Source organism: Carlito syrichta, unplaced genomic scaffold, assembly GCF_000164805.1.
Source record: "Carlito syrichta isolate Samal-C Ts95f unplaced genomic scaffold, Tarsius_syrichta-2.0.1 Scaffold308652, whole genome shotgun sequence".
Taxonomy (NCBI): Eukaryota; Metazoa; Chordata; class Mammalia; order Primates; family Tarsiidae; genus Carlito; species Carlito syrichta.
In genome coordinates, this window is record NW_007252748.1 from 235107 (window position 1) to 261373 (window position 26267).

A 26267-nucleotide genomic window follows, 5' to 3' on the forward strand; every position below is an offset into this window, starting at 1 on the left:
AGGAAAGAGTTTAATTAATCTATTGTCTTAACAGAATCACTACTGAATCTTTTGGACAAGGCATTACTTTTGAAATCTGTCAGTAATCCCAAACACACTATTGTGTCATACCAAGATTCTAATCTGGCTGATTAGAAGGCATCCTAAGAGCCAAGGAACTGATATTAATCCTACTGTATAAAACTTATATTCTGGCACTCATAAACCATGTTCTCCGCTTTTGTATTTCAATACTGGTAGCAAAAAAGGGAAAATGTAAAATTCCAATCTGGTATAAGGACAGTTAAAAAGCATTGCAGGCGGAATGATCATGCCCTTGCATTCCAGTCTGGGCAAGAGTGAGACCCCACTTTAAAAAAAAAAAGCTTGCAAACCAGTCATTGTCAAAGTGTACAACCATTGCCTAAGCCTCCTCAAATTACAGTAATCAGGTTAACTCCCACACATTTCTGCTCATTAATTTTTCAGCACCTATTAAGTGAGTGTCTACCGTGTGTTGGGCACTGCTTTAAATGCTGGGGATATAACAAAGAAAAAGACAAACTATTGCTCCTACATCCATGAATTATATTATAATGGGGGAAAGATATAGACAAAGAATTAAATGTAGGGAAAATATTTTAGACTTGCAGGTCATAAAGTCTCTGTCATGGTTACTCAACTTTGTCATTATAGTCTGAAAGCTGCCACAGACAATACATAAGTGACTGGGGCACTGTGTTCCAATAAAACTTTATTTATAAAAACAAGCAGCTGGTGTTGAACTTATCAAACCCCTGGTCTAGAGCATATCCTGCAAGATTATCTAATTCTGATTCTATGGGATCTATTGAACAACTTTGCAAAATGTAGGCAATGCAAACAAATGCAAAATAATTGCCTACAGTCATGCAAATGAATTCTGTCTGGTGGACAGTTAACACTTCATTCCTTTGGAAAAGCCCATTTTGTGTCCATCTGTACATCCTCAAATTCAATATAACTTCATTCCATGTAAATCTGTGTAGTTTTAGGCTTCCCCTTTGATCTGGTTATAACATGTGCCTGGTTACCTCATTTAATTAATGGGTTAAATTAAATTTTAACACGTATTTATTTCATATCTATATGAAAGTCATGATTTCACCTTTTTGGAAAAATTATCTTTTAACTGTTTGGGAGGTCTCATTAAGATGCCCAAGGAATTCACCTGACAGAGCCAGGAAAACGTCCTCAGCAGAGTGCACCACACTTGGGCCACTTAAATCCAGGCACCATTTTCCTTGGCTTCCAGGGGTGAATTCAAAGGGGCAGTAGAACTTGGCTGTCTCTTTTTTATTTTTATGCAATTTATTTTTAAATTCTATTTTTATTTCATTGAGATGAGATCTCACTCTGCTGCCCAGGCTGGCCTTTAACTCCTGTGCTCAAGCGATCCAGTGTCCTGCTCTGTCTTTCTAATTTTAAATTTCCTCTCTAATAACTTTGTGTTTTGGTTTTGGATAATATACAGCTGATATGTTATTCCCCATTTATGGCAGAAATGGTTAGATATTTGGTTTTACAGTCTGACTGTTTTGTGTTCTCTATAAACAGATTAGTGGTGTATAGGGATCTATTCTTGGCTGGGTCAGAGAAAACAGAGAATCTGGTTCTTTAGTCTTTTTCTGCTTGTCTATCATGAAAGGCAACTATGAGAGAAGCTAGAATGTGATTCTAAGCAAAATTATGAGCCACTGGAAGGTTTGAAGCAGAAGAGTAATATAATCTGATATACGTTTGGTTTGGATTTTTTATATTTTAAATCAATCTGGCTGTTGTATGGAAAACAGACTGCAAGAGGGACAAAAGCAAAAGCAGAAAGACCAATTACAAGCCCATCATAGTAATCCAGAGGCAAGGTGGAAGGAAACCACTGAAAAGTGGCTGGATCTGGAACAAACAATGGAAATAGCCGAGGGGACTTGTTGATGGACTGGATGAGAAGGTGGAGAGGAGAGAAACAAGGATGGCTCCTGTGCCCTGTGCCCAGACAGCTGAGGGAATGGGGGGGAGGGAGGGAAGCAGCTTCAGGAAATGGAGAGCCTGGCAGGTGGATGCAGGTAGGAAGCTGGGAACAGAAGTTCTGCGTAGACACATTAAACAGGATGCTCTATTAAACATCCACTTGGAGAAGCCAAGTAGACCAGTGGGTAGTACATAATTCAGAAGGAAGGCTGGGGAAAGAAATCGGAAGTTATCAACACACAGCTTTCACATAAAGCCTAGGGATAAATGAGCTCCCCAGGAAGAGAATATAAACAGGGAAGAGACGAGGACTAAGCCCCAGAGCTAGCTAACACTCAGAGGCAGGGGAGACAGCCAACACCCACATCTTGGGACACAGCCGCAGAAGGAGCCAACAAAGACTGAGAAGGGTCAACAAGAGAACAGAAGGAAACCCAGGAGAATATGGTGTTAGGAGCAGTTTTGAGGAAACCTGGTCAGCTGTGATCATAAATACTACTTGGAGATAAAGTACAGTGATCTTTAGGTGAGATGTACGTTAAAGGAGAAAAGGGAACCTGACTGTGTTTACAACTGACTGTCTAGGAAAAGCAGTACAGGCCGAGTACCCCTTTTCAAAATTCTTGGGACCAGAGAGTATTGGATTTTGGATTTTATGGGCTTTGGAATATTTGCATAAGCATAATGAGATCTCTTGGGCAACCAAGTCTAAATATGAAATTAAACTATGTTTCGTATAAACCTTATATAAACAGCCTAAAGGTCATTTTATATATGTATGTATGTGTGTGTATGTGTTTGAGCTGGCGTCTCACTTGTTGCCTTGCCTAGGCTGGAGTGTAGCTGCACAATCACGGCTCACCGCAGCCTTAAACTCTTGGGCTCAAGTGATCCTCCTGCCTCAGTCTCTAAGTAGCTGGCACTACAGGCGCGCCTGACTATGCTGGTTTCATTTTTCTAATATTTTTTTAGAGAGACAGGGTCTCATTTTGTTGCCCAGGCTGGTCTCAAACTCCTGGCCTCAAGTTATCTTCCTGCCTCAGTCTTCCAAAGTGCTGGGATTACAGGCTTGAGTCACCAAACCTGGCCTAAAATTTTACAGTTTATATTTGTAATAACTTTTTTCATGAAACAAAGTCTGTGTTAAGTACATATATGTGAAAGTTTCCACTTGTGGTATCATGTCAGTGTTCAAAAAGTTTTAAATTTTGGAGCATTTTTTCTTTTTTGAGTTGGAGTCTCACTCTGTCACCCAGTCTGGAGCGCAGAGGCACACTCCTGACCACTATAGCCTCAAACTGCTGAGTTCAGGCGATCCTTCCACCTTAGCCTTCCATGTAGCAGAAACTATAGGTGTGCACTACCATGCCTGGCTAATTTTGGGGGCATTCTGAATTTCAGATTTTAGATACTCAATCTGTACCTTCTTTGTTGGCCAACATTCTCTCAGCGTAGTCTCTTTGTTTGTGGAAGGATTGTAGGATAAATACGGTCATTCACCATTTTGCCCCAGGTATGTGCTATGATCATATGACAAAGAGAAAACCAAGTCTCTAACCCTAAACTTTAAAATTAAAGTGGGGGAGTTTTTTTAGAAATCTATATGTAATATCTACATATAATGAGACTGATAAAATATCTATATAAAAAAGAGACTGATACAAAGTATCTGAACCTTGACTTGGGAAAATGCTTAGGAAAACATTTTCCCAGTCACTGAACTCTAGTGCCTTCCTTCCCAGCAGTTGTAGACTCTCTTCTAGACCATACACTCACAAGGGCAGGGATTAAGACTGTTTCATTCACCAACGTATTCCTGTAGCCTAACACAGTACTCAATACATCCAATCCATCAGCATCAGAGTACCAGCTAGGGTTCTTTTAAAAGGTCTCCTACATCTACTGGTCTCCTACATCTACTTGCACAATACAGAAAAAGATAAAATACACATATTAATAGACAAAAGAGCAAAGAACTCACCCACCTAGGAATTTCAGACCACTAACATTAACATTAAACAAAAACAACATATAATTTGGATAGTTGATAAAATGTGGTATCTTCTTATTGAAGGTAAGGAGTAAGGCTGCCTTCTCAAACTTTAGAAAATTAAGTCAAAACACACCAGTGCAATAATATTTCAAACATTGAACTTGAAAAAGATGCTATCTATGAAGAAGGCCACATAGGGATGATAAAGAATCCATAAAAACCTGTATAATGAACAATCTGACATAGTTGTTGAGTTTAGAACTAGACCAACAAGTTCAATTCACACAGATTTGCACCTAAATTTCTGTTTTTGTCACAAAAGCCCTTAGAGAAAAAATACTGATAGAATCTTAGAGGAAAAATACTGATGGAAAGACTACAAAAATCTATTTTTATTTCCTTATTGAGAATCTGCCAGATTGCAAATATCTACATATTTGCCACAAAATTTTTCATGCCACTTCTCTAAAACTGACTTCCAAATGCTAAAATTATTTCACAGTTTATTTTTTATTTTATTTTTATGTTTATTTTTGAGTCCGTGCCTCACTCAATAGGCTAGAGTGCAGTGGCAGTATCACGGCTCACCATAGCCTTGACCTCCTGGGTTCAAGTGATCCTTTTACTTCAGCCTTGTGAACAGCTGGGACTTCAGGCGCACACCACCATGCCCAGCTAATTTTTATTATTTTTTGTAGCGACAAGGTCTCACTATGTTGCCCAGGCTGGTCTTGAACTCCTGGGCTCAGGCAATCCTGTCACTTTGGCCTCCCAAAGTGCTGGGATTACCTGTGTGAGCCATTGCACCCAGCTACAATTAAGTTATTTCAAAAGTGTCTTCCTGGTCACTGCCAAAATATGTAGCACTTACTGACCTGTTGTCTCTACAGGTATGGCAGCACAGATGTTTGTCCTAAACCAGTGATATAAGCAAATGAACCCGCAATAGTATCAGAAGACCTTGACTGTCATAAACCTTTTGGAGTGAGTGTGATAATACACTGCAGCTAAGACACTTAAAGACATTCACTAGACCAAACATTTTGGTACATCCTACAAAATTTGGCTACTAAAACTTCCGTGCATTTCCTTTGGCTTTGCATGCCTTTGTGAAGATGTACTATGTGTTGTATAAGTAAGTGAAGCAAGTATTCTTGAGGTCTTATGCTTCTAAACACATAGTCCTCTCTATGTGCAAAACGGTTTTGTGGGTTTTATGAACTATGATGGATGACTTCAAGTGCTATTTCCTAATAGAAACAGAAGCACTAGTGCAGGTTAGAGATAATCCTTCATGTTTTTAACTCTGCAGGCTCCAAGAGTACTTTCCAAATTTTAAATTAAATAGTAAATGTTTAAATACTCAATAAGTGTGTTTTTGTTTATTTTAAACAATCAAAACACTGTAATAGAAATAATATGAGCTATTCCCCAAGAAAATGTTTTAAAATAAAACACCTAATTACCAGTGTTGGAAGTTGGGTGCAGCAACACTGTATACAATCTTTATAGCAGCTTTAAAAAAACAAAATGAACACCCTTAAGTAACTTAATTACTTTTATTCTTCTGAATCAAATACCTTCTTAGATATTTTCATCCTCTATTTTTCCTCAAGTCTAGACATCCATATTACCAAGCACGCAGGCCATTAACTCCATAGCAGGAGTGGCTGCAGGAGCCCCTACTGCCAGGGCGCTTGGGACTCAGGATCATTTCCAAGGGAAGGGTACGCACCGCGCTGGCTAGGATTGGGCACCATAGGGTACTTGGATTCCCTCTGGAGTCTACAGAGTTGCCAAGGGTGCTGATTATAAAGAACTAGCCTAAATTAAATTACGTTTCAGAGGAAAACTAAACTTGAAAAACTATTCCTGGCATGAGTCCCTGAAGCAGCAGATGAATTAGACCCTGAAACAAACAAACCAATAGAGCCTGATCTCTGAGAGGGAAAAAAAGGAAAGAACTGAGAAAACGGGACAAGGGCTGGACAAAGTCATTTGGTCTCCAAGGACTATTAGCTACAGAGATGTCTAAGTGGCAGAATGGCATAAATCAGGAACTGCATTAGTTTACAGAGATTTAAAGTGTTCAAGAAAGGTGGGATCAGATAGAAAGGCAAAAATTAACAAGCTAAAAGAACACTAAGCTGTCTTCATTTTCAGCACAGTCCCACAAAACGGGAAAAAAGAGTTTTCATACCTGATTTATAAGAAGTTAATACAAATCACAGTTCAGATCTCCTAAACTTGGCACAGACCACATGTTCTCATCCTTCTTGGGTTCTACCGGCCTCAAATGAAAACTTGTGCCAGATGTCAGCTTGGTAAGTTTGATAAAATCTTAGGAAAAATGGCAGGCTTTCAGACCCCCGGGCTCTCTCTTTTCTTTGAAAAAGTATTACAAAGAGCAGCTTCCAAGTAAAGACAAGTGGTGCCATAAAACATAACTCACTGCGAAAGCAGCAGGGCAGAAAGGTAGGTCAGGACGGAACACTAAAGTACAAGTTTTAGCATAATGCTGAGCTTCGCAAGAATAACTTCTGCTCATACTGTCCTTACATGCAGTCACTAGGGAGAGGTACTATGGATTTGTTTCACAGCTTTCTGCTAAACCTTGGGTATAAAGTTGAAACTAAAAAAGGTCTTATAAGATAAGCTAATATTTGAAAGTAATTTCTCACCACCTGGCTATCACCTGGCCCCTCTCACGGGAATTAAAGTCCTCGTTGCTTGGAACAAAAAAGCCCACGCTGGCAAATAGATCCAGAGAATCAAAAGTAAATAATGGGTCTCCTACAGTTCTAAGATAATATAATATCATGAGCCAAACAATAAAATACGAATGGAATCCCCTAAAACACAAAATTATCTTTTGGAGGGTGGGCCCCTGGTAATACAGGCTTCCCTACCTAAGTACAACGTGTTCTAGGAACCCATCAGTGTCAGCGTACCAGCTAGTGTTCTTGTGAGAGGCTGTGAGAGGATTCCGTGACTTTTTGGAGATTCTTTCAACGCGTTTTCCCATTTTATGATGGGTGATTTACAAGAATAACCTGCCCACACCAAGCTGAGTGTTGTTTTTGACCAAAAAATGGCATGACTCCTCTGCACCATCCTCCCAATTCACCCGATCTCACCCCAGCAACATTTTTTTCTGTTTTCCTGATGAAAAAAGTCCTCAAAGGGAAATATTTTGCCAATGTGGAAGAGGTGAAACCAAAAAAGGCAGAAGCACTAAAAAGCACCAAACTGATGAGCTCAAAAACTGTTTGGAGCAGTGAAAAAACATCTCAATAAATGTACTGCATTAAACAGAGAGTACTTTGAAGGTGACTGACATTTAAGCATGTAAGAATAAATAAACAATTTTTTATAAATAAGTTCTGGAGTTTTTTCGGTCCCTACCCACATATAAAGGAAATAACTAAAAATGTTTAGGTAATTTTAGTACTTTGGAGTTAATATTTCTAAGGTTAACTAGAGAAACCAGGAACCAATTTGTATATAAAATATTACTTCACAAACATAGCATTATAAATATAACTAAAATACAATAAATCGAAATATTAACAAAAGATATTATCAAGAGGGGGTAGGTGGTTTTTAATTTCTTATACTTTGTAACACACTTAGAATAAATAGAAATAAACATACATTGTCTGCATAATCAAAAAACCTGTTTTGTTATTTCTTTAAAAGTTTTCTTTTTTTTTGAGTTGGAGTCTCACTCCATCGCCCAGGCTGGAGTGCAGTGGCATGCTCACGGACACCCCAGCGTCGACCTGCTGGGCTCCGGTGATCCTTCTGCCTCAGCTTTCCAAATAGCCGGAACAACACCCAGCTAATTTTTTGACTTACTATAGAGACGAAGTCTCACCAAGTTGCCCGGGCTGGTCTCGAATCCGTGGGCTCAGGCAATCCACTTGCCTTGGCCTCCCAAAGTATTGGGATTACAGACTGAGCCACCGAGCATGGCCTAAAAGGTTTCTTTAAATTTTTATAAAATATAGAAAATATCAAAGGGAAAATAATTTTTAATATTCTCCCACCTCTTCCTGAACTCAGAGTGACACTGTCAGCCACACCTTTGCCAAAGCAGAAACCAGGGAGTCATGCTTAGTTCTTTCCTCTTCCTTACTCCCCACATCCATCAAGTTCAAGTGTCTCTTTCATCCATAGCAATCCTTCCCACTCTAGCCCCACTGCCAGTATCTTCATACAAGCCCATAAGAAGGTCTCACTGCAACAGTCTTCATTCAGAACTGCTCCCACCCCGCCTACACGTGAGGCTCTCCAGCCTTCATCTCTTCCTATTAAGCTGGCCTCCAGATGCAGCTCTCCATGCTGTCTGAGAGTGCTTGTCACCTCCCACTAGTTGATTCTATTTTTGATATGGGGAAGGGATCTGAGATTCCAAGGCACTGAGAGGCAGTTGCCGAAGACCGAAACACAGCAGGCACCTCAGAGAGGAAGATGAACAGACCTCTTCCATGACGTAAAGGTTAGGGACAAGCTCATTTACTCTGCCCCTCTTGACAATGTTTCTCAAAGGGGTGAAAACTGGGAGAAGGCTACGTAACAATGGTCTGAGGAAAGGCATCTTTGGGATCTATACAAGTCTTCATCAATGAACACCTGTGAGACATGCCATTACACAACGTGAGAATAAAGAACCCACGGAAATGACTGCCTGCCAGATTAGATGTCTCTCAAATTACCCCAGAATCCCAAAAAGCCACAACTACTGGAAAGGCAGGCCCTACACACGTAAGGCAGGTACCATCATCTCTCCTGTAGGTTGCCACAACCTGTGCTTTTTGCTTCCAGATTCGATCTTATCTAATCCATTCTCCTGTGGCAGCCAAAGTAATCTTTCCAAAGTGCAAATCTGATCCTATCACTCCCCTGCTGACAGCTCTGCCAGGCTCCCCTGTTTAACATTCCCACATCTGGCTCACAAGACCCCTCCTAAACTGGCTCCTAACCTCCCTGTCCCTAACCTTAGCCACATGAGTTACTTTCTCCCTGAGCTCTGCACATACTATTCCCTCCACTGTCAAGACCAGAGGTCCTCAAACTTTTAAAACAGGGGGCCAGTTCGCTGTCCCTCAGACCGCTGGAAGGGCGGACTGTAGTTTAAAAAAAAAAAACTAAAAACAAATTCCTTTTTTTTTTTTTTAAACTATAGTCCGCCCCTCCAACGGTCTGAGGGACAGCGAACTGGCCCCCTGTTTTAAAAGTTTGAGGATCCCTGGTCAAGACCCTTCTTCCATTCTGCACTCCACTCCATACCACCCCTTCATCCAGTATACACAACCATCGTCAGGTCCCTTCCTGAAAGTTACTCCCTCTGGGAAGTTTTCTGAGTGCCCATCGTATCTCCCATGAGCTCCTGGCCTACCATGGGCACAGGGTCTATCCTTCTAAGTGTTCTCAAAGTATCTTGTTATAGCACTTATTGCACTGAACTGAAGCCCCCTCAGGTCCCCTCCCACAGTGGGAGCTTTTCTGTACACTCAATAAACCCTGCTAAAAAAGAAAAAGAAAAAGAAATTGCCCATTTTGTTGTTTTATTCCCAAACAGTAAGTCTTCAAGGCAAGGGCAGTACCGTAGACACCGTTACATTACCAGCAGACAGCATAGTTCCTGGCACACAGTTGACACAACTCGTGATACTTACTAAACAAAGAACTACAAGGAAAAACGACTGACAGAAATATGAAAGCAGTATCTGTGCAAGTCCAGAGGGAAAGAAACAAATGACAACTTATGAAAACTAAAATGCAGCCGGGCTCGGTAGCTCAGCCTGTAATCCCACGCTTTGGGAGGCCAAGGTGAGTGGATTGCCTGAGCCTGCGGGTTCGAGACCTGCCCGGGCAACTTGGCGAGACCCCATCTCTACAATAAAAATCAAAAAATTAGCTGGGCGACCAGTGGTAGCGCACGCCTGTAGTTCCAGCTACTTAGAAGGCTGAGGCCTTCCACTGGAGCCCAGCGGGTCAAGGATCACTGGAGCCCAGCAGGTCGAGGCTGCGGTGGCTGGGAGCAGCCACTGCACTCCAGTCTGGGTGACAGAGTGAGATTCCAACTCAAAAAAAAGAAAAGAAGAAAACTAAAATGCTTTCTGTTTGAATGGCCTTCATTTCACTGCCAAGCATAAGTAGTATCTCAAAGTGCTTTCAACAACCTATCAGTTTCCTGAAACCACAGTCAACACCAAGCAGAATCCCTTCTTGAGAAATACACTCATAGTTAAGCTATTTCAAAAGAACCATCATAAATAGGAAGAAATTTCATAACAGGAGGCTGACAGTAGCTATGGAGAGTTTTCACCTCCTTTAAGTTCTGATCTTCAGCCTCCCTCGCCCGACTCTCTTCTCTCCAAATCTCAGATAAGGGAGATGTTTGTTGGCTATAAAGTAATCTAGTGCCAACTTCACACTATGTATTTCTGCTCAGGACTTGTATTTCCCTACATTTCTTTCCTACCATAAACTAAAAGGTAAAGGTGGGGAAACTTCTGGCTATATAAGAGAAAAATTCTCTATGAAGGGGAAAAAAAAAGAATAGATCGTAAACTACATGTTACCCGTATCAGGTTGATCTAGGATACTCTCTTTTATATATAACTTATTTTTAAAAGAAATAAACTACAGTTAGATGACTGGAAGAGTTCTAGACTTTTATTTTTGAATTAGACTTTTTGATAGCTAATAGCTAAAAGTTTAAGATTCTAAAATATTTGGAAACAAAAAACAAATGAAAATCTGAAAAAATAAATACTAATTTCTAATGTCTATTTTAACATGATAATAAATAGTTTCTCATAAACTAATGTTCAAGCACGACGACTGGATCTAGGAAGTAACCTCAACCTACAGGTGAGTCCACTGTGTATAATTTATGTAGCCACATGTAGACCCAAAGTTCCTCAACACATTCAGTTTAAAAACAAAGTAATTTTGCCTGCCCTGTTCTTACTGTAACTCTTATTTGTATCACTTACCGGAATGTAATAGATGCCCATCTTGGGGGTTTCATTGGCAGTAAGCAGCATTCCTAAAAATAAGCACAACAGAAAGGGTAAACAGAAAAAGAAAACACCCTTTCTTATTTGTTTTACATTCTGAAATTCTCAGGGTGCCCAGTACACGGAGTCCAGCAGAAGAACTGAGCCTGGAAGCTGGGCGCCCAAGAAGGCAGGTTCTAGGCTTGGGTACCCGACTCTCCTAAATGGGGGACGTGGAGCAATCACAAGGCCAACCTCCCCACCTGTGAAATGCTCAGGTTATCCTAGTTAAGTGAACAAATGGTTCCCACCAAAGGTGCTCAGTTCTATATTAAGTTTACTACCATTTCTAGAAGTAAAGTTTTAGGTTTCAGACACACAGATAAAATGTAGTTTTCGTGCACTATTTATTAGAATAACAATGAGGAAATTAAGACAAAAGTCTTCCTTATGTTAATCAGGAAGCAGAAAATCAAAATAAAGTATCCCCACAAAATGTCACAGCAAATTCCCAACTTTTGCATTAAACTTCATACCTGACTGGAAAACAAAATGACTAAAGGGAATGATGTGTGGAGTGACTCCAGAAAGACCTGCAGCCCTGACCATACATGCTACAGTCTCTCCCTCACAAGGGAATTTTAACAGTCTGACCAACAAGGTAGTTAATTGAGCCTCCTTAGGATCAGCATATGAGAAAGCAAAACAGAAGAAAGGGACAACTTTCCAGCATTCAAGAAAGGACTCCCTATAACCTCAAGAGCAACAGAAATCTAGAAATTCACTGTTCTTTAGTATTCAGATGTCTCAGTTTCTTTCTCTTTTCCCTGCCACTCTTACAACCAAAAAGTTTTTTGAAGCAGCCCCAACATGGCAACATGCAACTGCCAGAACTCCTCCTCGCCTCTGCTCCAGATGGCTGTACCTGAAAAAAAAAGCTAGCCCGGGCTAGGTGGCTCAGCCTGTAATCCCAGAACTTTGGGAGGCCAAGGTGGGGGTATTGCCTGAGCCCGTGTCTCTACAATAAATTAAAAATTAGCTGGGTGTGGTAGCACGTGCTTGGCGTTCTGGCTACTTGGAAGACTGAGGCAGAAGGATCGCCGGAGCCCAGGAGGTTGATGCTGGGGTGGCCGTGAGCATGCCACTGCACTCCAGGCTGGGCAACAGAGTGAGACTCCAACTCAAAAAAATAAAAAATTAAAAAAAAGCTGAAATCAGCAAACAGCTGGTCAGTCCATAATACTTCCACACATGTTATCTTAGTGAACCTGCAACAACCCTCTAAAATAAGAAATATCATCTTCCCTATTTTACTGACCAAAATAATAAAGCTCAAAGGGAAAGGACTTATGCCCCAGTCACCAGCAAGGGAATGTTACAGCTGAAAGTCAAACTCAAGAGCTCTTGCTTTTGCTGGGTGCCATAGCTCATACCTGTAATCTCAGCACTTTGGGAGGCAGAGGTGAGAGGAAAGCCTGAACCCAGAGGTTCAAGACCAGCCTGGGCTGATCTTTATAATAAATACATTTTAAAAGAGTAGTCAGGCATGGTGGCGCATGCCTGTAGTTCTAGCTACTTGGAAAACTTAGGCAGAAGGACTGCCTGAGCCAGCAGGTCTAGACTGCAGTAGCCGTGAACATGCCACTGCACCCCAGGCTGGGCAACAGAGTGAGAATCCGACATTTAAAAAAAAAAAAAAAAAAGCTCCTTTTCAAATACTTTTACAGATAAACCAAATAATGTTCATTTTAAAAACCTATTTGCAAAATACAATAGAGGATCCCACAGAAGGAAGATTATTTAGATTACCAGATCACATAATCATAAGTAAGTGTACCAAATGTTAAGGAAAGATTTCACTCTGTTTTTAAAAATATTTTTTTGCTGCCCTTCCTTCTGTTAATACAGAAGCTTGTAAAAGTGATATCTGATGCTAGCACATAAATGAAATACTGAGTGAATGAAGTCAACATACCACTCAAGCAGAAGGCAGGCACCCAATGATATCTCAGCAAACCACATCTTGCCCATAACCCAAAAGTGTGAACTAGCACCGAACTAGGACCAATGGGTCTCCAAAAATGCACACACACACACCATAAAAACATCTAAAAGTACTTAATAAAGTCTAGAAAAGTACGACTAATGTGTAAATTAAGCAAACAAAAATCAGAGCTATTTTATAGTTTGTAAGCCCTGTAAAATCTTTACCTCAGCATTTTTTCTGGCCCTGGAAACAGAATGTTCACTGAAGTCAGCATGGGAGGAAACAGCCTCGACTAACTGTGCTTCCCAGGTCTCCACTAACAGCACTGTCAAAAATTCTCCAAGAGCCTTTAGGATTTATTAAAGAAGAAGCTCTGGGCCGGGGGCACAGTTAATCCCAGCACTTTGGGAGGACGAGGTGAGGGGACTGCCTGAGCCCAGGGGCTCGAGAACACTCTGCGCAACTTGGCGAGATCTCATCTCTACAAAAAACAAAAAAATAAGCCGGGAGTGGTAGTGCACGCCAGTTGTTCCGGCTACTAGGAAGGCTGAGGCAGAAGGATTACCTGAGCCCAGCAGGTCGACGCTGAGGTGGCCATGAGTGTGGCACCGCACTCCAGTCTCGGCAACGGAGTGAGACTCCAACTCAAAAAAAAAAAAAAAAAGAAGTTCCGGGAGAAAACTGACATACTATAACCAAAAAGGAAGTCCTGCCAAAGACCTCCCCTAAGTCTGTCACCACCGGCTCAACCTTAAGCACCCATCATTAAACAATGAACATTCCACAAGGAAACACAATTACCAAACCAACCCTAGAAAGGGCTCTAATCTAATCACACGGAAGCATTCAGACTGGACGCAGTTCACAGTTTTCTACAATGGAGTAAGAGTTCACTTGGCCCTACAAGGGTAATAAAACAAGCTGGTCTACTACCAAACTAAAGTAGGGCTGAGAGCAAATATAAATGAGAACAATAACCTCACAAAGCCAAAGAATACTAGAAGTTTCTAACAAGTAGAGGCAGAAAAATCAAACGAGTGAAAAACGTAGTTCAGCAGAAATGGAGACGATCACGGCAAGAGAAGAGCTGTGTGTGTGAGCACTGTGCCTCATAGTTCACCTCCTCAGCGAGTCTCCTCACTTGCTCAGGGACCCTACACACTAGTTAAGAAGAGCAGGGGACAGTCTGCCAACTCCAAAGCCCTGGAATGTTCCAATAGCAACTAAGGTAAAACTAAAAGACTGCTTGTACAATCAAATAATAAGCCATTCAAAAGGGCCAGCACGAATGCCACATGACAACATGAAATGTTTTTAATATAATGTCAAGTTAGAAAGCAAAAGGCAATTGCATGCATAATGACAGGACAACTTAAAACATATGAACACAGGATTAATACAACAAGAATTTTTCTAATGAAAACAGTAATGGTATTTGTGAAGAGATTGTGGCATCATGGATGGTTTTTACCTTTAAATTTTTAAAACTGTTTCTATAATAAACAAAGATGATATCAACATCTAAAGTCAGAAGAACACGCCTCCAATATGAAATCGTGCTCTACTGTGTAGAGTACATAGTACACTGTGGAGTGTAATAACACAGTGAGAGAGAATTCAATGAAACTGTCCTCGCAAGAAACATGGACATATCTGTGTGAATGTGCATGTGTTTCAGGGGCTAAAGAGCTCACTGCAGCTCACAAGACAAAATCAGAACAAGGTCCCTACAACAGTATTACTCAAATGTGTTCCCAGGGTCAGTCTGTAAACGGTTACCAGGCCGGGAAATAAGTGTAGAAATTGAAAGGAAGCATTTAGAAACCTGTGTAGCAATTAGACACAACAGTGAACTGCAAATGTGTGACCATTTTTCTAGTAATTCATTTGCATTATATTTTACAAAAGCATCAATCTGCAATAAATCGGAATTTTTTTTTTTAGTCAGAGTCTCACTCCACTGCCCAGGATGGAGTGTAGTGGCATGCTCACAGCCACTCCAGCATCGACCAACTGAGCTCGGGCAATCCTTCTGCCTCAGCCTTTCAAGTAGCCAGAACCACAGGTGCGTCACATCTGGCTAATTTTTTGATATGTTGTAGAGACAAGGTCTCACCAAGTTGCCCAGGTTGGTCTTGATCCCCTGGGCTCAGGCAATCCTCTCACCTCGGCCTCTCAAAGTGCTGGGCCTACAGGCTTGAGCCACCGTGCCCGGCTTGAATCAGAAATTTGATAACAAAGAAAAAACAAAAGAAAATCCTGGTCCTTCACCAGACACATTCAAGAAGCGCTGCACTAAAACACACGGCATCGGTCACTGTGTTGAACAGCTCAGGAGACAGGCTGTGGACAGAGAATGGTGCCAGAGGGGCCTGGTGGGGATGTCCTTCCCTATGCAGGACTTCTGAGAGAAGTAGCGAGCATGTGAGTTCACTCTGCAGGGCAGCAAGGATATTTACAGATGACCCCAGCAGTTATGTCCCATGTATTTAGAGGGTGCTAACAGAGAACAAAAGGCTACTTCACACTGAACAGCACAGGCAGCCTCCAAGCACCCTGTAAGGAAGGTGGAAAAGCTGAGGTTGGACACTTTCCATCATTACTAGTTAGGTCCTTCTGGAGCCCAGTGATCATCTTCTTTTCTCCCTCCCCCCGGTTCTGAAACCACTGATCCTATCGCACAGGTCTGAAGTGGGACTCAGACATACATAAGCCAGACAAACTCCCTGTGCTGTGAATCTGATGCACACCAAAGCCTCTCTAGGCACCCAAGCCACACAGAGCAGTACTCCCTGCTCAGATGAAGAACTCGTGGCGGCATGAGGAACAGGAGTAAGACTACAAAATGAGCCGGGAAGACAGAACCATTTCTCAATCTTCTGAGCAGTCTTCATATTAGAAAAACGTTACAGTCAGGCGTGACGGCTCACACCTGTAATCCTAGCACTTTGGGAGGCCAAGTTAGAGAACTGTCTGATTCCAGGAGTTTGAGATCAGCCTGGACAACTTGGGTGAGACCTCATCTCCACAATAAATTAGCCGGGTTTGGTGGTGTACTTTTGTGGTTCCAGCTACTTAGAAGGTTGCAGCGGCCACGATCATGCCACTCCAGCATGGGTGACAAAGTGAGGCTCTGACTCCAAAAAAAGGAAAAATATTACAAAACAATTATGATTTGGCTTTTAATTACTCCAAAATGAGTAAATGAGAAGAAGACGGTTTTAGCTTTTCTAAAATGAATACGCACAAAACGTAAAGAGTGGAGTTGATGAAAACAGATGTGGGAAAGCAAGGAAAACACGACTCTCAACACGCTCAGATCCGAGCTACAAAGAGGCAAGGTGCTTGTCGTACAGTGCTTGCTCTCTCGCCCTCTTTTTTCTTTCCAGATGGGGTCCTGCTCTGTTACACAGGCTGGAGGGCAGTGGTGTCATCATAACTCACTGTAGCTTCAAACCCCTGGGATCAAGTGATCTTCCCACCTCAGCCTCATGAGTAGCTGGGACTACAGGCACATGCCACCATGTCCAGCTAATTTTTAAACATGTTTTTGTGGAAATGATGTCTTGCTATGTTGTCCAGGCTGGTCTCAAACTCCTGGCTTCAAATGATGCTCCCACCTCAGCCTCCCAAGCAGCTAGAACTATGGACACACACCACCCTACCTAGCTAATTTTTTTTGTAGACAGGGCCTTGCTGTGTTACCCAGGCTGGATATAAGATAATATTACAAATGGATTGCCATTTTTATTAGGTGCAATAATGGTACTTTGGTTAAGAGAGGGATGTTTTTACTCTCAAGAGATAAATGCCACCTTCGGTGTAGCTGGCTTTCAAATGACTCCATAAAGAAGCCAAAACAATCATACACGCAAAGAGAGAAAGCAAATACAGAGAAAGACTAACAAATACTGAATCCAAAAGTAGAGGATAAAAGATGTTCACTCTCCTACTTTTTCAACTTTTCTGGGTGTCTGAAATTTTTCATAATAAATATAGATGATAAAGTGACGTTTCTTGTTTATAACATTAGTAATACAGACCAACGGTCAGCAACCTGTCTCTGTCCAAGCCCAGGTAGCAAATATTTTAGGCTTTGCAGGCCACCTGGTATATGTTACAACTACTCACCTCTGCCGTAGTGCTGCAAAAGTCACACGAACAATGCATAAATGGAGGAGCGTGGCTGTGCTCACACAGAACTTTATACTAGAGGACACTGAAATTTCAGTTTCATATAATTTCCACATGTCACAAAATATTCTTCTTTTGACTTTCTCTGAATCATTTTAAAATGTGAAACTCAGCCAGGCACAATGGTTCATGCTATAGTCCCAGTACTTTGGGTGGCCAAGGTAGGAGGATTGCTTGAGCCCATGAGTTCAAGAATAGCCTGAGCAACACAGCAAGATTTCATCTCTACAAAAAATTTAAAATGCCAACACACAAAAAATAATAAATAAATAATAAAATATAAAACTCATTCTTAGCTCACAGACGGTAACAAAAATGTAGTGAGCTGGATTGGGCCCATTGGTCAGTCTGCCAACTGATCTGTTAAATGCTTTCAATAAGAATGTTTTCTGCCCAAATTGCCAAATATTTTTTTCACAAATATTACTTTATTAAGTGTACTTTAATTATTAAAAGTATTATACTACAAATGCTTCTATATTAAAATGTCATAAACATAATAATATTCATTAAACAAATGTTCTAGATATTTTTCCAGAGATAAACATTTAAAATTTTCATTAAAAAGCATGCATTATTTTTAACACTAGAATGTAATCACTTAAAATTTAATTTTCAGACCCAAAGTAGAGCCCACTATGGTAGTATATGCCTTGCAGTTCCAACTACCCAAGAGGCTGAGGCTGGAGGATCACTTGAGCCCAGCAGTTTGAGGCTATAGTGAACTATGCACCTGTGAATAGTAACTGCACTCCTGCCTGGGCAACACGGAGACTCTGTGGGGGGTGGGGGAGAAGAACCAGTAGAAAAAGTAAAATCAGTATTCCTGGGAGATATGTGGTGGAATTATCAGCAGCCTCTCAAGTCCACTTTAATTTTAAGTCTCTTCCTTAGCAGTAACCTAGGTTGACAACCTGCTAACATTACCCTTCCTTTCCATCATCCTTTTGATTCTAACATCCATCATCAGTGGTCAAATCTTAAGAATGGGCTCCTTAGCTGGGCATAGTGGCTCACGCCTGTAATCCCTACAACATGGGAAGCTGAGGCAGAAAAATCACTTAGGCCCAGGAGTTTGAGACCAGCCTGGGTAACATATCAAGAGCTCATTTCTAAAAAAATTTTTTTAAACTTAATTGCTTGAGTCCAGGAGTTGAACACCAGCCAGGGCAATATAGTGAGACCCTGTCTCTATTAAAAAAAAAAAAAAAATCAAAACAGTAGCTGGGCATAGAGGTGCATGCCTGTTCTCCCAGCTACTTGGGAGGCTGAGATAGGAGGATTGCTTAAGCCCAGGAGCTCAAGGCTATGGCAAGCCATCACCATACACTGTATTCCAGCCTGGGCAACAGAATGAGAGACCTTGACTTAAAAAGAAAAAAAAAATTTCTTTTTTTGAACTTAGCCTGGCACAGTGGTGAGCACCTATAATCCTACCTATTTGGGAGGCTACAATGGGAGGATCCCTTGAGTCCGGGTGTTCAAGACTGAAGTGAGCTATGATTATGCCACTGTACTCCAGCCTAGGGAACAGAGCAAGACCAAGACTCTAAAGAAGAATTGGTTCCTTTATAATTTGAGATGAGCCTAAGTATTCTTTAAAAAAGCCTTTTCAAGGCCGAGTGCAGTGGCTCATGCATATAATCCCAGTACTTTGGGAGGCCAAGGTGAAAGGATTGCCTGAGCCCACGGGTTCAAGATCAGCCTGGACAACTTGGCAAGACCTCATCTCTATAAGAAATCAAGCCGGGCTCAGTGGCTCAGCCTGTAATCCCGCGCCTTTGGGAGGCTGAGGTGAGTGGATTGCCTGAGCCTGCGGGTTCGAAACCCGCCTGGGCAGCGAGACCTCATCTCTACAAAATCAAAAAAATCAGCCGGGCGTGGTAGCGCATGCCTGTAATTCCGGCTACTCAGAAGGCTGAGGTGGAAGGATCACCGGAGCCCAGCAGGTCGAGGCTGCGGTGGCCAGGAGCGGCCACTGCACTCCAGTCTGGGCAACAGAGTGAGACTCCAACTCAAAAAAAAAAAAAAAAACAGAAATCAAAAAATTAGTCGGGCATAATGGTACATGCTTGTAGTTCCAGCTACTTGGAAAGCTGAGGTAGAGGATCACCTGAGCCCAGCAAGTTGAGACTACGATAGCCGTGAGTGTACCACTGCACTCCAACCTGGGTGACTGAGTGAGACTCTGACTCAAAAAAAGCGGGGGCGACTTTTCTACCAAGTGATGATACCCTTTGTGAGTTAATAGACCTTTACAACCATTAAAGGTGGGGGCCAGGAAGATACACGAGAACTGACCTTAAAAGGTCAAAAATGTCAGGCTGACCAAAAGGAGAGTCCAACCTCCAGGCCTGCCTCGTGGAGCAGGGTATGTAGGCACTGCAGCTTGGTATGCACAGCAGGTGGGAGCAGCAGTAGCAACAAACAGGAACTTATTTCAGGTCTCTTTGGTCCTCTGAGAATTCTTAGTCACAGTGAAAAACTGAGACAGCCTACCAGCCTCAACAATCCCTATCAACTGAGCCATGCACAAGCACTATTAATACCGTCTATCTTATGAAAGGGGTCCCCGGCCCCCGGGTCACGGACCAGTACCAGTCTGCAGCCTGTTAGGAACTGGGTCACACATCAGGAGGTGAGTGGAGGGCAAGCAAGTGAAGCTTCATCTGTATTTACATTGGCTGCCCATCACTCGCATTACTGCCTGAGCTCCACCTCCTGTCAGATCAGCAGCAGAATTAGATTCTCAAAGGAACATCAACCCTATCCTGAACCGTGCATATGAGGGATCTAGGTTACGTGCTCCTTAAGAGAATCCAATGCCTGATGATTTGAGGTAGACCTGAGGTGGTGATGCTAGTGCTGGGGAACGGCTGCAAATACAGATTAACACTAGCAGTGAGGTTTGTCTGCACAGAGTCCAAATAAATCAATTGTTTGCAGACTCATATCAAAACAATAATTTCATAATAATCATTTCATTACATATTACAACATAATAACAACAGAAATAAAATGCGCAATAAATGCAAAGTTCTTGAATCATCCTGAAACCACACCCTACTCCCCAGTGTGCAGAAAAATTGTCTTCCACAAAACCGGTACCTGATGCCAAAAAGACTGAGGACTGCTGCCTTATGAGCATCCTAGACTGTTAAAGATCTCCAAGTCTAGACCTGCACTCTCCAACAGAAATATCACAAAAGCCATATAGGAAAATTCACATTTTTAGAAGCCACATTAAAAAAACAAAGATAAAATTGCTGGGCGTGGTGGCTCATGCCTATAATCCAAGCACTTTGGGAGGTCAAGGTGAGAGGATCGCCTAAGTTCACAAGTTCAAGACCAGCCTGGGCAACTTGGCAAGACCTCATCTCTACAATAAATCAAAAAGCTTAGCTGGGCATGGTGGCACAAGCCTGTAGTTCCAGCTACTTGGAAGGCTGAGGCGGAAGGATTGCCTGAGCCAAGCAGGTCAAGGCTGCAGTGGCCGTGAGCATGCCACTGCCCTCCAGCCTAGGTGACAGAGTGAGACCTCGACTCAAAAAAAATAAAAAAATTTTTAAAAAGATGAAATTAATCTTAATGTATTTTGTTAACCTAATCTGTCCAAAACATTTTCACTTCAGCATGTAATTTATATAAAAATTATTAATGATCTATTCCATATTCTTTATCTCATACAAGGTCTTTGAAATCCAGAGTGTACACCTCAATGGCCTCGTGTAGCTAGTGGCTACCAAACAGCGCAGGATGTGAGCATCTTTCTCTCCCCACTTCTCTGCACCTTTCAAACTGTCACTCCCACTGCTATTCACCCTTGCTCCAACCTCAACTCCACCTGGCTTACAAACCTTCCTACCTAGCCCAGACCCCATGGCACATCATTTCCATACCCCAACAAGGACCCAAACACTCACACCTGCAGTTTACTCCTGAACTCACCTGAATAACTTCAGCCTCACGATTATAATACAATCCTCAACTATCACAGATGAAACACAGATTACAAGTCTCACAGTTTCTCATCTTTCTCAGGAAAGTCACATGTAACTAGGAAGAGTACAGGCTCCAGAATCAGGAAGGCTGGGTGCCAGCTAAAGCTCTGTCACTCACCAGCTGGGTGGCCAACTTCGAACCAAGTACCCTATTTTTCTGACCCCTTAAGAGATAAGAAAGAAAACAGAGTAAAAAGGAAAAAAATGTGGGCCTCTGACCAGCTATAAAAAGATTAAATGCTAAATTTATACTACAGCCTCCATCACCCAGATTGGTAACATAACAGCATTCACTCAATCTCAGTTCTTCCCTTCTTCCCCCAACTTCTAATACTTCATACTTGCTGAGCAATGCCCACTGCATCTCTTCTGTACTTCAAACACCGTGGGTCCTCTCACTTCATTCCGTCCATTCCTGCCAAGTTCCTCAGCTGGCTCCTCCCCCTCATTCTCCCTCCAAATGAACCTGCGCCTGCTCACATCTTGTCTCACTCCAGACTTTCCTCGTTGGTGATCTCATTCATTCCCACTGCTTCTGGGACAAGCTCTATTCACATGTCTCAAAACTATATCCACAGACCCACTTATCTAGAGATCACATCTACTGTACACCAGACATGGCTCCCAAGTCAAACTCTGTGAATCCATTCAAGCACAGAGTCCTTGGCCTCATCATGGGAGTCACTCAGTACACCCATGATGAGGCCAAGGACTCTGTGCTTTAAAAGCTACCCAGCTGATTCTGATGGGCAGCCGAATTTGAGATGCTCTGCCAGACACTGCCACTGTCCTATCACCTCCTAATACTCATGTTAAAAAAGAAGCCACAATATTTCTCTCCAGATGTGCTCTCACTTGTGCTCCTGGTCTCAGCTCAGAATACCAATCACGACCTAGTAATTTTAGTTCAAAACCAATCTACCCCTTACACAATGCACAGACCTGCCTTCTGAAAGCACTGTCTGAACAAGTTTGACAATACATAGAGCCGAAACCATTCAACACGTCATGCCCAGACCTCAACCACTTGTCACTCTCTGCATGCCACTTCAAACCTCCCAGAGCCACCACAGCTCAGGCACAAGAAGCTCTTCCCTCTCCCCAAACAAGCTCCACAAGCCCATCCGTCATGATAGTCTTACACTGTTCTCCCAAAGGGATCACCTCAGCCCCCAACTCCACCTAAATGAAACTCACTCAGTGCTCTAAGCTCAGTGCAAATCAAAACCTTCTCCACACTCCCCCTGGTTGTCCTGGGTGACCCTACTCTGCTCAACGTTGCCAAAGTGCTGTCTGCACATACGTGGATAAGACTTTTCACACTTTGCCTTGTGTCCCCTCTATCAAAATCACCTGTGTATATCTCTCCTCAGAGTACACTGCTTGAAGAGTAGAAGCTGTTCTCTCATTTTTATCTCATACTTGAAATTCTTCACAGATTTGCTTTAAATGTACTGCTACATTTTGAAATCTATCATGTAATTTACTGAACAGCATACAACTTAGAAAATACCAAAGCCATGGCTTCATGAGTCATGTGTATAGTATCAGGCAATTCCAGTCATCTCAAAATACCTACCTTCATTTTCCATAACTATAACTAATCACACAAAAGAGCTAAAAAGCACACTAGGAAAGCACTTCACCTGCCACCCACCTGTATATTGTTACCAGTTGCTACTGACAGCTAAGCAAGCTGAGGACTGAATCATTAAGATCGCCTTTTTTTTTTTTGCCAGGCACGGTGGCTAATGCCTGTAATCCCAGCACTTTGAGAGGCTGTGAGAGAACTGCCTGAGCCCAGGGCTTCGAGACCAGCCCAGGTAACTTGGAGAGACCTCATCTCTACAGTAAATCAGAAAATTAGCCAGGCATGATGGTGCATGCCTATAGTTCCAGCTACTTGGAAGGCTGAGATGGAAGGATCGCTTGAACCTAGCAGGTCAAGGCTGCAGTGGCCATGAGCATGCCATTGCACTCCAGTCTGGGTGACAGAGTAAGACTTCAACTCAAAAAAAAAAAAAAAAAAAAAAAGCGTGCCATTTTCTGAATCATCCATACCACTTTCTGCTCTTAATTCTTCCAAGTAAGTAAAACATCCAAGAATTGTCCTAACCAAGTCAAATGCTATCTTGAAGATGAGTTTAAGACCCAAAAAATTATAGCCTAGATGTGTCTCACCAAATGATCTTTCACTATAGAATGCATACCTAGGCTCATGCCTATAATCCCAGCACTTTGGGAGGCGGAAGTAAGAGGACTGCCTCAGCCCAAGGGTTTGAAGATCAGCCTGGGCAACTTGGTGAGAGCTCATCTCTACAACAAATCAAGAAAAATTGGCTAGATGTGGTGGCACATGCCTATAGTTCCAGCTACTTGGAAGGCTGAAATAGAAGGATCACCTGAGCCCAGCAGGTCGAGGTTGAGGTGGCTGTGAGCTTGCCACTGCACTCTAGCCTGGGCAACAGAGGGAGACTCTGACTAAAAAAAAAAAACCAAAAAAAAAAAAAAAAATCCAAACAAGAATGCATACCTGAGTTGTGATAGAGACAAACATCATTAAGGTCATGTTCTGGCTCCAATGAAGTAAATATTTTTCCCTAAAATAATAAGCAAAAAATGAATTATTAAAATAGTTAAAGAACAACAACTTTTGGCAATGTCATATAAAGAAAATGAACTGGAGATATAACTCAACTATCCACTGCTATGTGAATAAATAAAATAACCTAACTAAAGTGACAGAATTTAAATTTTTTAAATCCTAAAGAATTTAGCTTGCATTTTTTTTGAGTTGGAGTCTGACTCTGTTGCCTAGACTGGAGTGCAGTGGCACGCCCACAGCCACCACAGTTTCAACCTGCTGGACTCAGGTGATCCTTATGTCTCAGCCTTCCAAGTTAGCTGGAACTACAGGTGTGTGCCACCACACCTGGCTAATTTTTTTGATTTACTGTAGAGATGGTCTTGCCAAGTTACCCAGGCTGGTCCTGAACCTCTGGACTCAGGCAATCCTCTCATCTTTGCCTTCCAAATTGTTGGGATTACAGACATGAGTCACCATGCCCAGCTAAGAATTTATCTATCAATTTATCAATGCTCTCATTTTAGAGATGACAAAACCGAAACCCAGGCAGAAGAGGTGACTTGTCCAAAAAATACAAAGTTTTAAAGATAATGTCAGCATATGGGAAAGGATAAAATTAGTTATGCATCAACTTTTTAGAAACATTCACATAACCTGTGAAATATCCCAAACTTAACTGCATTCAAAGAAACTGGCTGAGGAGAGATGGCCAACATGGAAAATGAGGACAACACTGCCAAACATGTGCCACAAGGTTTTAAGGAGGACGAGGTCAGACAATGGATATAAAATACGAAAGGAAATTGGATCAATGTATAAGGTGCTAATTATCTGTAGTTAAGGCTAAGTCATTTGTACTGCAAATGTGGTGCTATGTTTTTTAAATTAAGAGGAAGAAAGTAAAAGAAAGAAGATGATAAGGAGGTGGGTGTGGAAAAAGATGATGAGAAAGATAAACACAGCAAGCGAGTCAAGCAAAACCAAGTAATTTGGGTGTTAGTCAAGAGGAAGTATTTAGTCATAAGAAACACAAAAATTCAAATAAAATTTATTGTAGCAATTACAGTATGATGATTTCAAAAAGTGATGCTGAAAATTTCTGCCAGCTCTTGCATTTATAACTCACATTAGAAGACCAACATTAGGATGTGGTGAGCTCCCACAGCAAAAGGGAGCTGGGTCAGAGCACAGGCAAGGCGGTTAGTTTGTGCCCAATGAAGAAGAGCGGCCAAGTCCTAATTCAAGACAAACAGTGAAATTCACACAGTTACTTCCCTTTCTTCTCAAGTTCCCACTGAAAAAGGAAGAAAAAGAGGAAAGAAGGAAGGAAGGAAGGAAGGGGGAAACAGAATTATAATAGCACAGAACAAAAAAGAAAAGACGCCACAGATTACAGAAACCCGTATTATGGAAAACTAATGCAGCAGTTAAAGGGTTTGGAAGGATATAACCAAACTGTTAACAGTCATTTAGATATATTTAAAAATAAAAAGTATGCAATTGTAGTATTAAAAATAAATAATGCTTTAACATCAAGTTTTAATAAAAAGTTTTTGGTTTCACAAAAAGTTTGAATTGCCAGAAAAAGAACAGAGAAAGTTCTGGTCTAAGACACTATGAATATTCCCAAGAAAGCCCTCAAGACGCTCCAAACTCAATTCCTGGGCAATCATCAGGGTAATCTTCTAAGAGTTTAAAAAAGTGAAACACCTGCCCTCCTCTCTATAACATAAATGTCACAAGAACCTATGACAGAATTAGGGCCTAAGAGAGGCAGAACACACTCTGAAGATAACTCTGAATCTCCAGGGTAGATCCAGAGGGGGGAATAAAGTCAGCTAAGTAAAGTCAATACTTTAGGAATTGACAAAATGAAATTTTAAAAACCCAGAAGTTAATGTCCCAGGAGGCCAGATTATGACAGGTAGCTGAACTGTGAGGGGGTTGTCTGCAGCATCTGCAGCAGCCCCCATGGAAAAGACTGGTAAACGCACTCAGGCAATCAATGTTAAGGACCTCATCTCGAACACTAATTTTTAAAAAGGGACTTCTCTCTCCTGCCTTTTTTTTTAAAAAAACAAAAGTTGCTAAGTTTCCAATTAATTAAATGCAAAGAATTCTTAAAAGCATCACCATACTGAAACTCGTAAAAGCATCACCATTTTCCCATCTATTAGATAAACGAACTTTTTACTATTCTCTTAAAATAGCTTTTAAAATAAAAAATGAAAAGCAGGCCGGGCACAGTGGTTCACACCTATAATCCCAGCACTCTGGGAGGCCGAGGTAAGAGGATTGCCTGAGTCCAAAGGTTCAAGACCAGCCTGTGCGACTTGGTGAGACCTCATCTCCACAATCAATCAAGAAAAAAATTAGCCATGCGTGGTGGCACATGCCTGTAGTTCCAGCTACCTGGAAGGCTGAGGAGGAAGAATTGCCTGAATCCAGCAGATCGAGGCTGTGGTGGCCTGAACGTGCCACCGCCCTCCAGCTGGGGTGACAGAGTGAG

The 26267-nt window shown here is 41.8% G+C and overlaps 1 protein-coding gene across 5 annotated transcripts in view; it reads right to left on the reverse strand.

Annotated features, from left to right (window-relative positions):
• NOL10 (nucleolar protein 10) overlaps positions 1–26267 on the reverse strand; it is a 128392-nt gene that overhangs the window by 59406 nt on the left and 42719 nt on the right. For 4 of the 5 annotated variants that reach the window (XM_021716271.1, XM_021716272.1, XM_008065536.1 and 1 more), the window contains 2 exons: positions 23705–23771; positions 10987–11039 (listed from right to left, as the gene is read on the reverse strand). The exons of the other annotated variant lie outside the window; for it this stretch is intronic. In XM_021716271.1, the coding sequence (XP_021571946.1) occupies positions 10987–11039; positions 23705–23771 (120 nt within the window). The remainder of the gene's footprint in view (positions 1–10986; positions 11040–23704; positions 23772–26267) is intronic. 5 annotated transcript variants of the gene reach the window in all.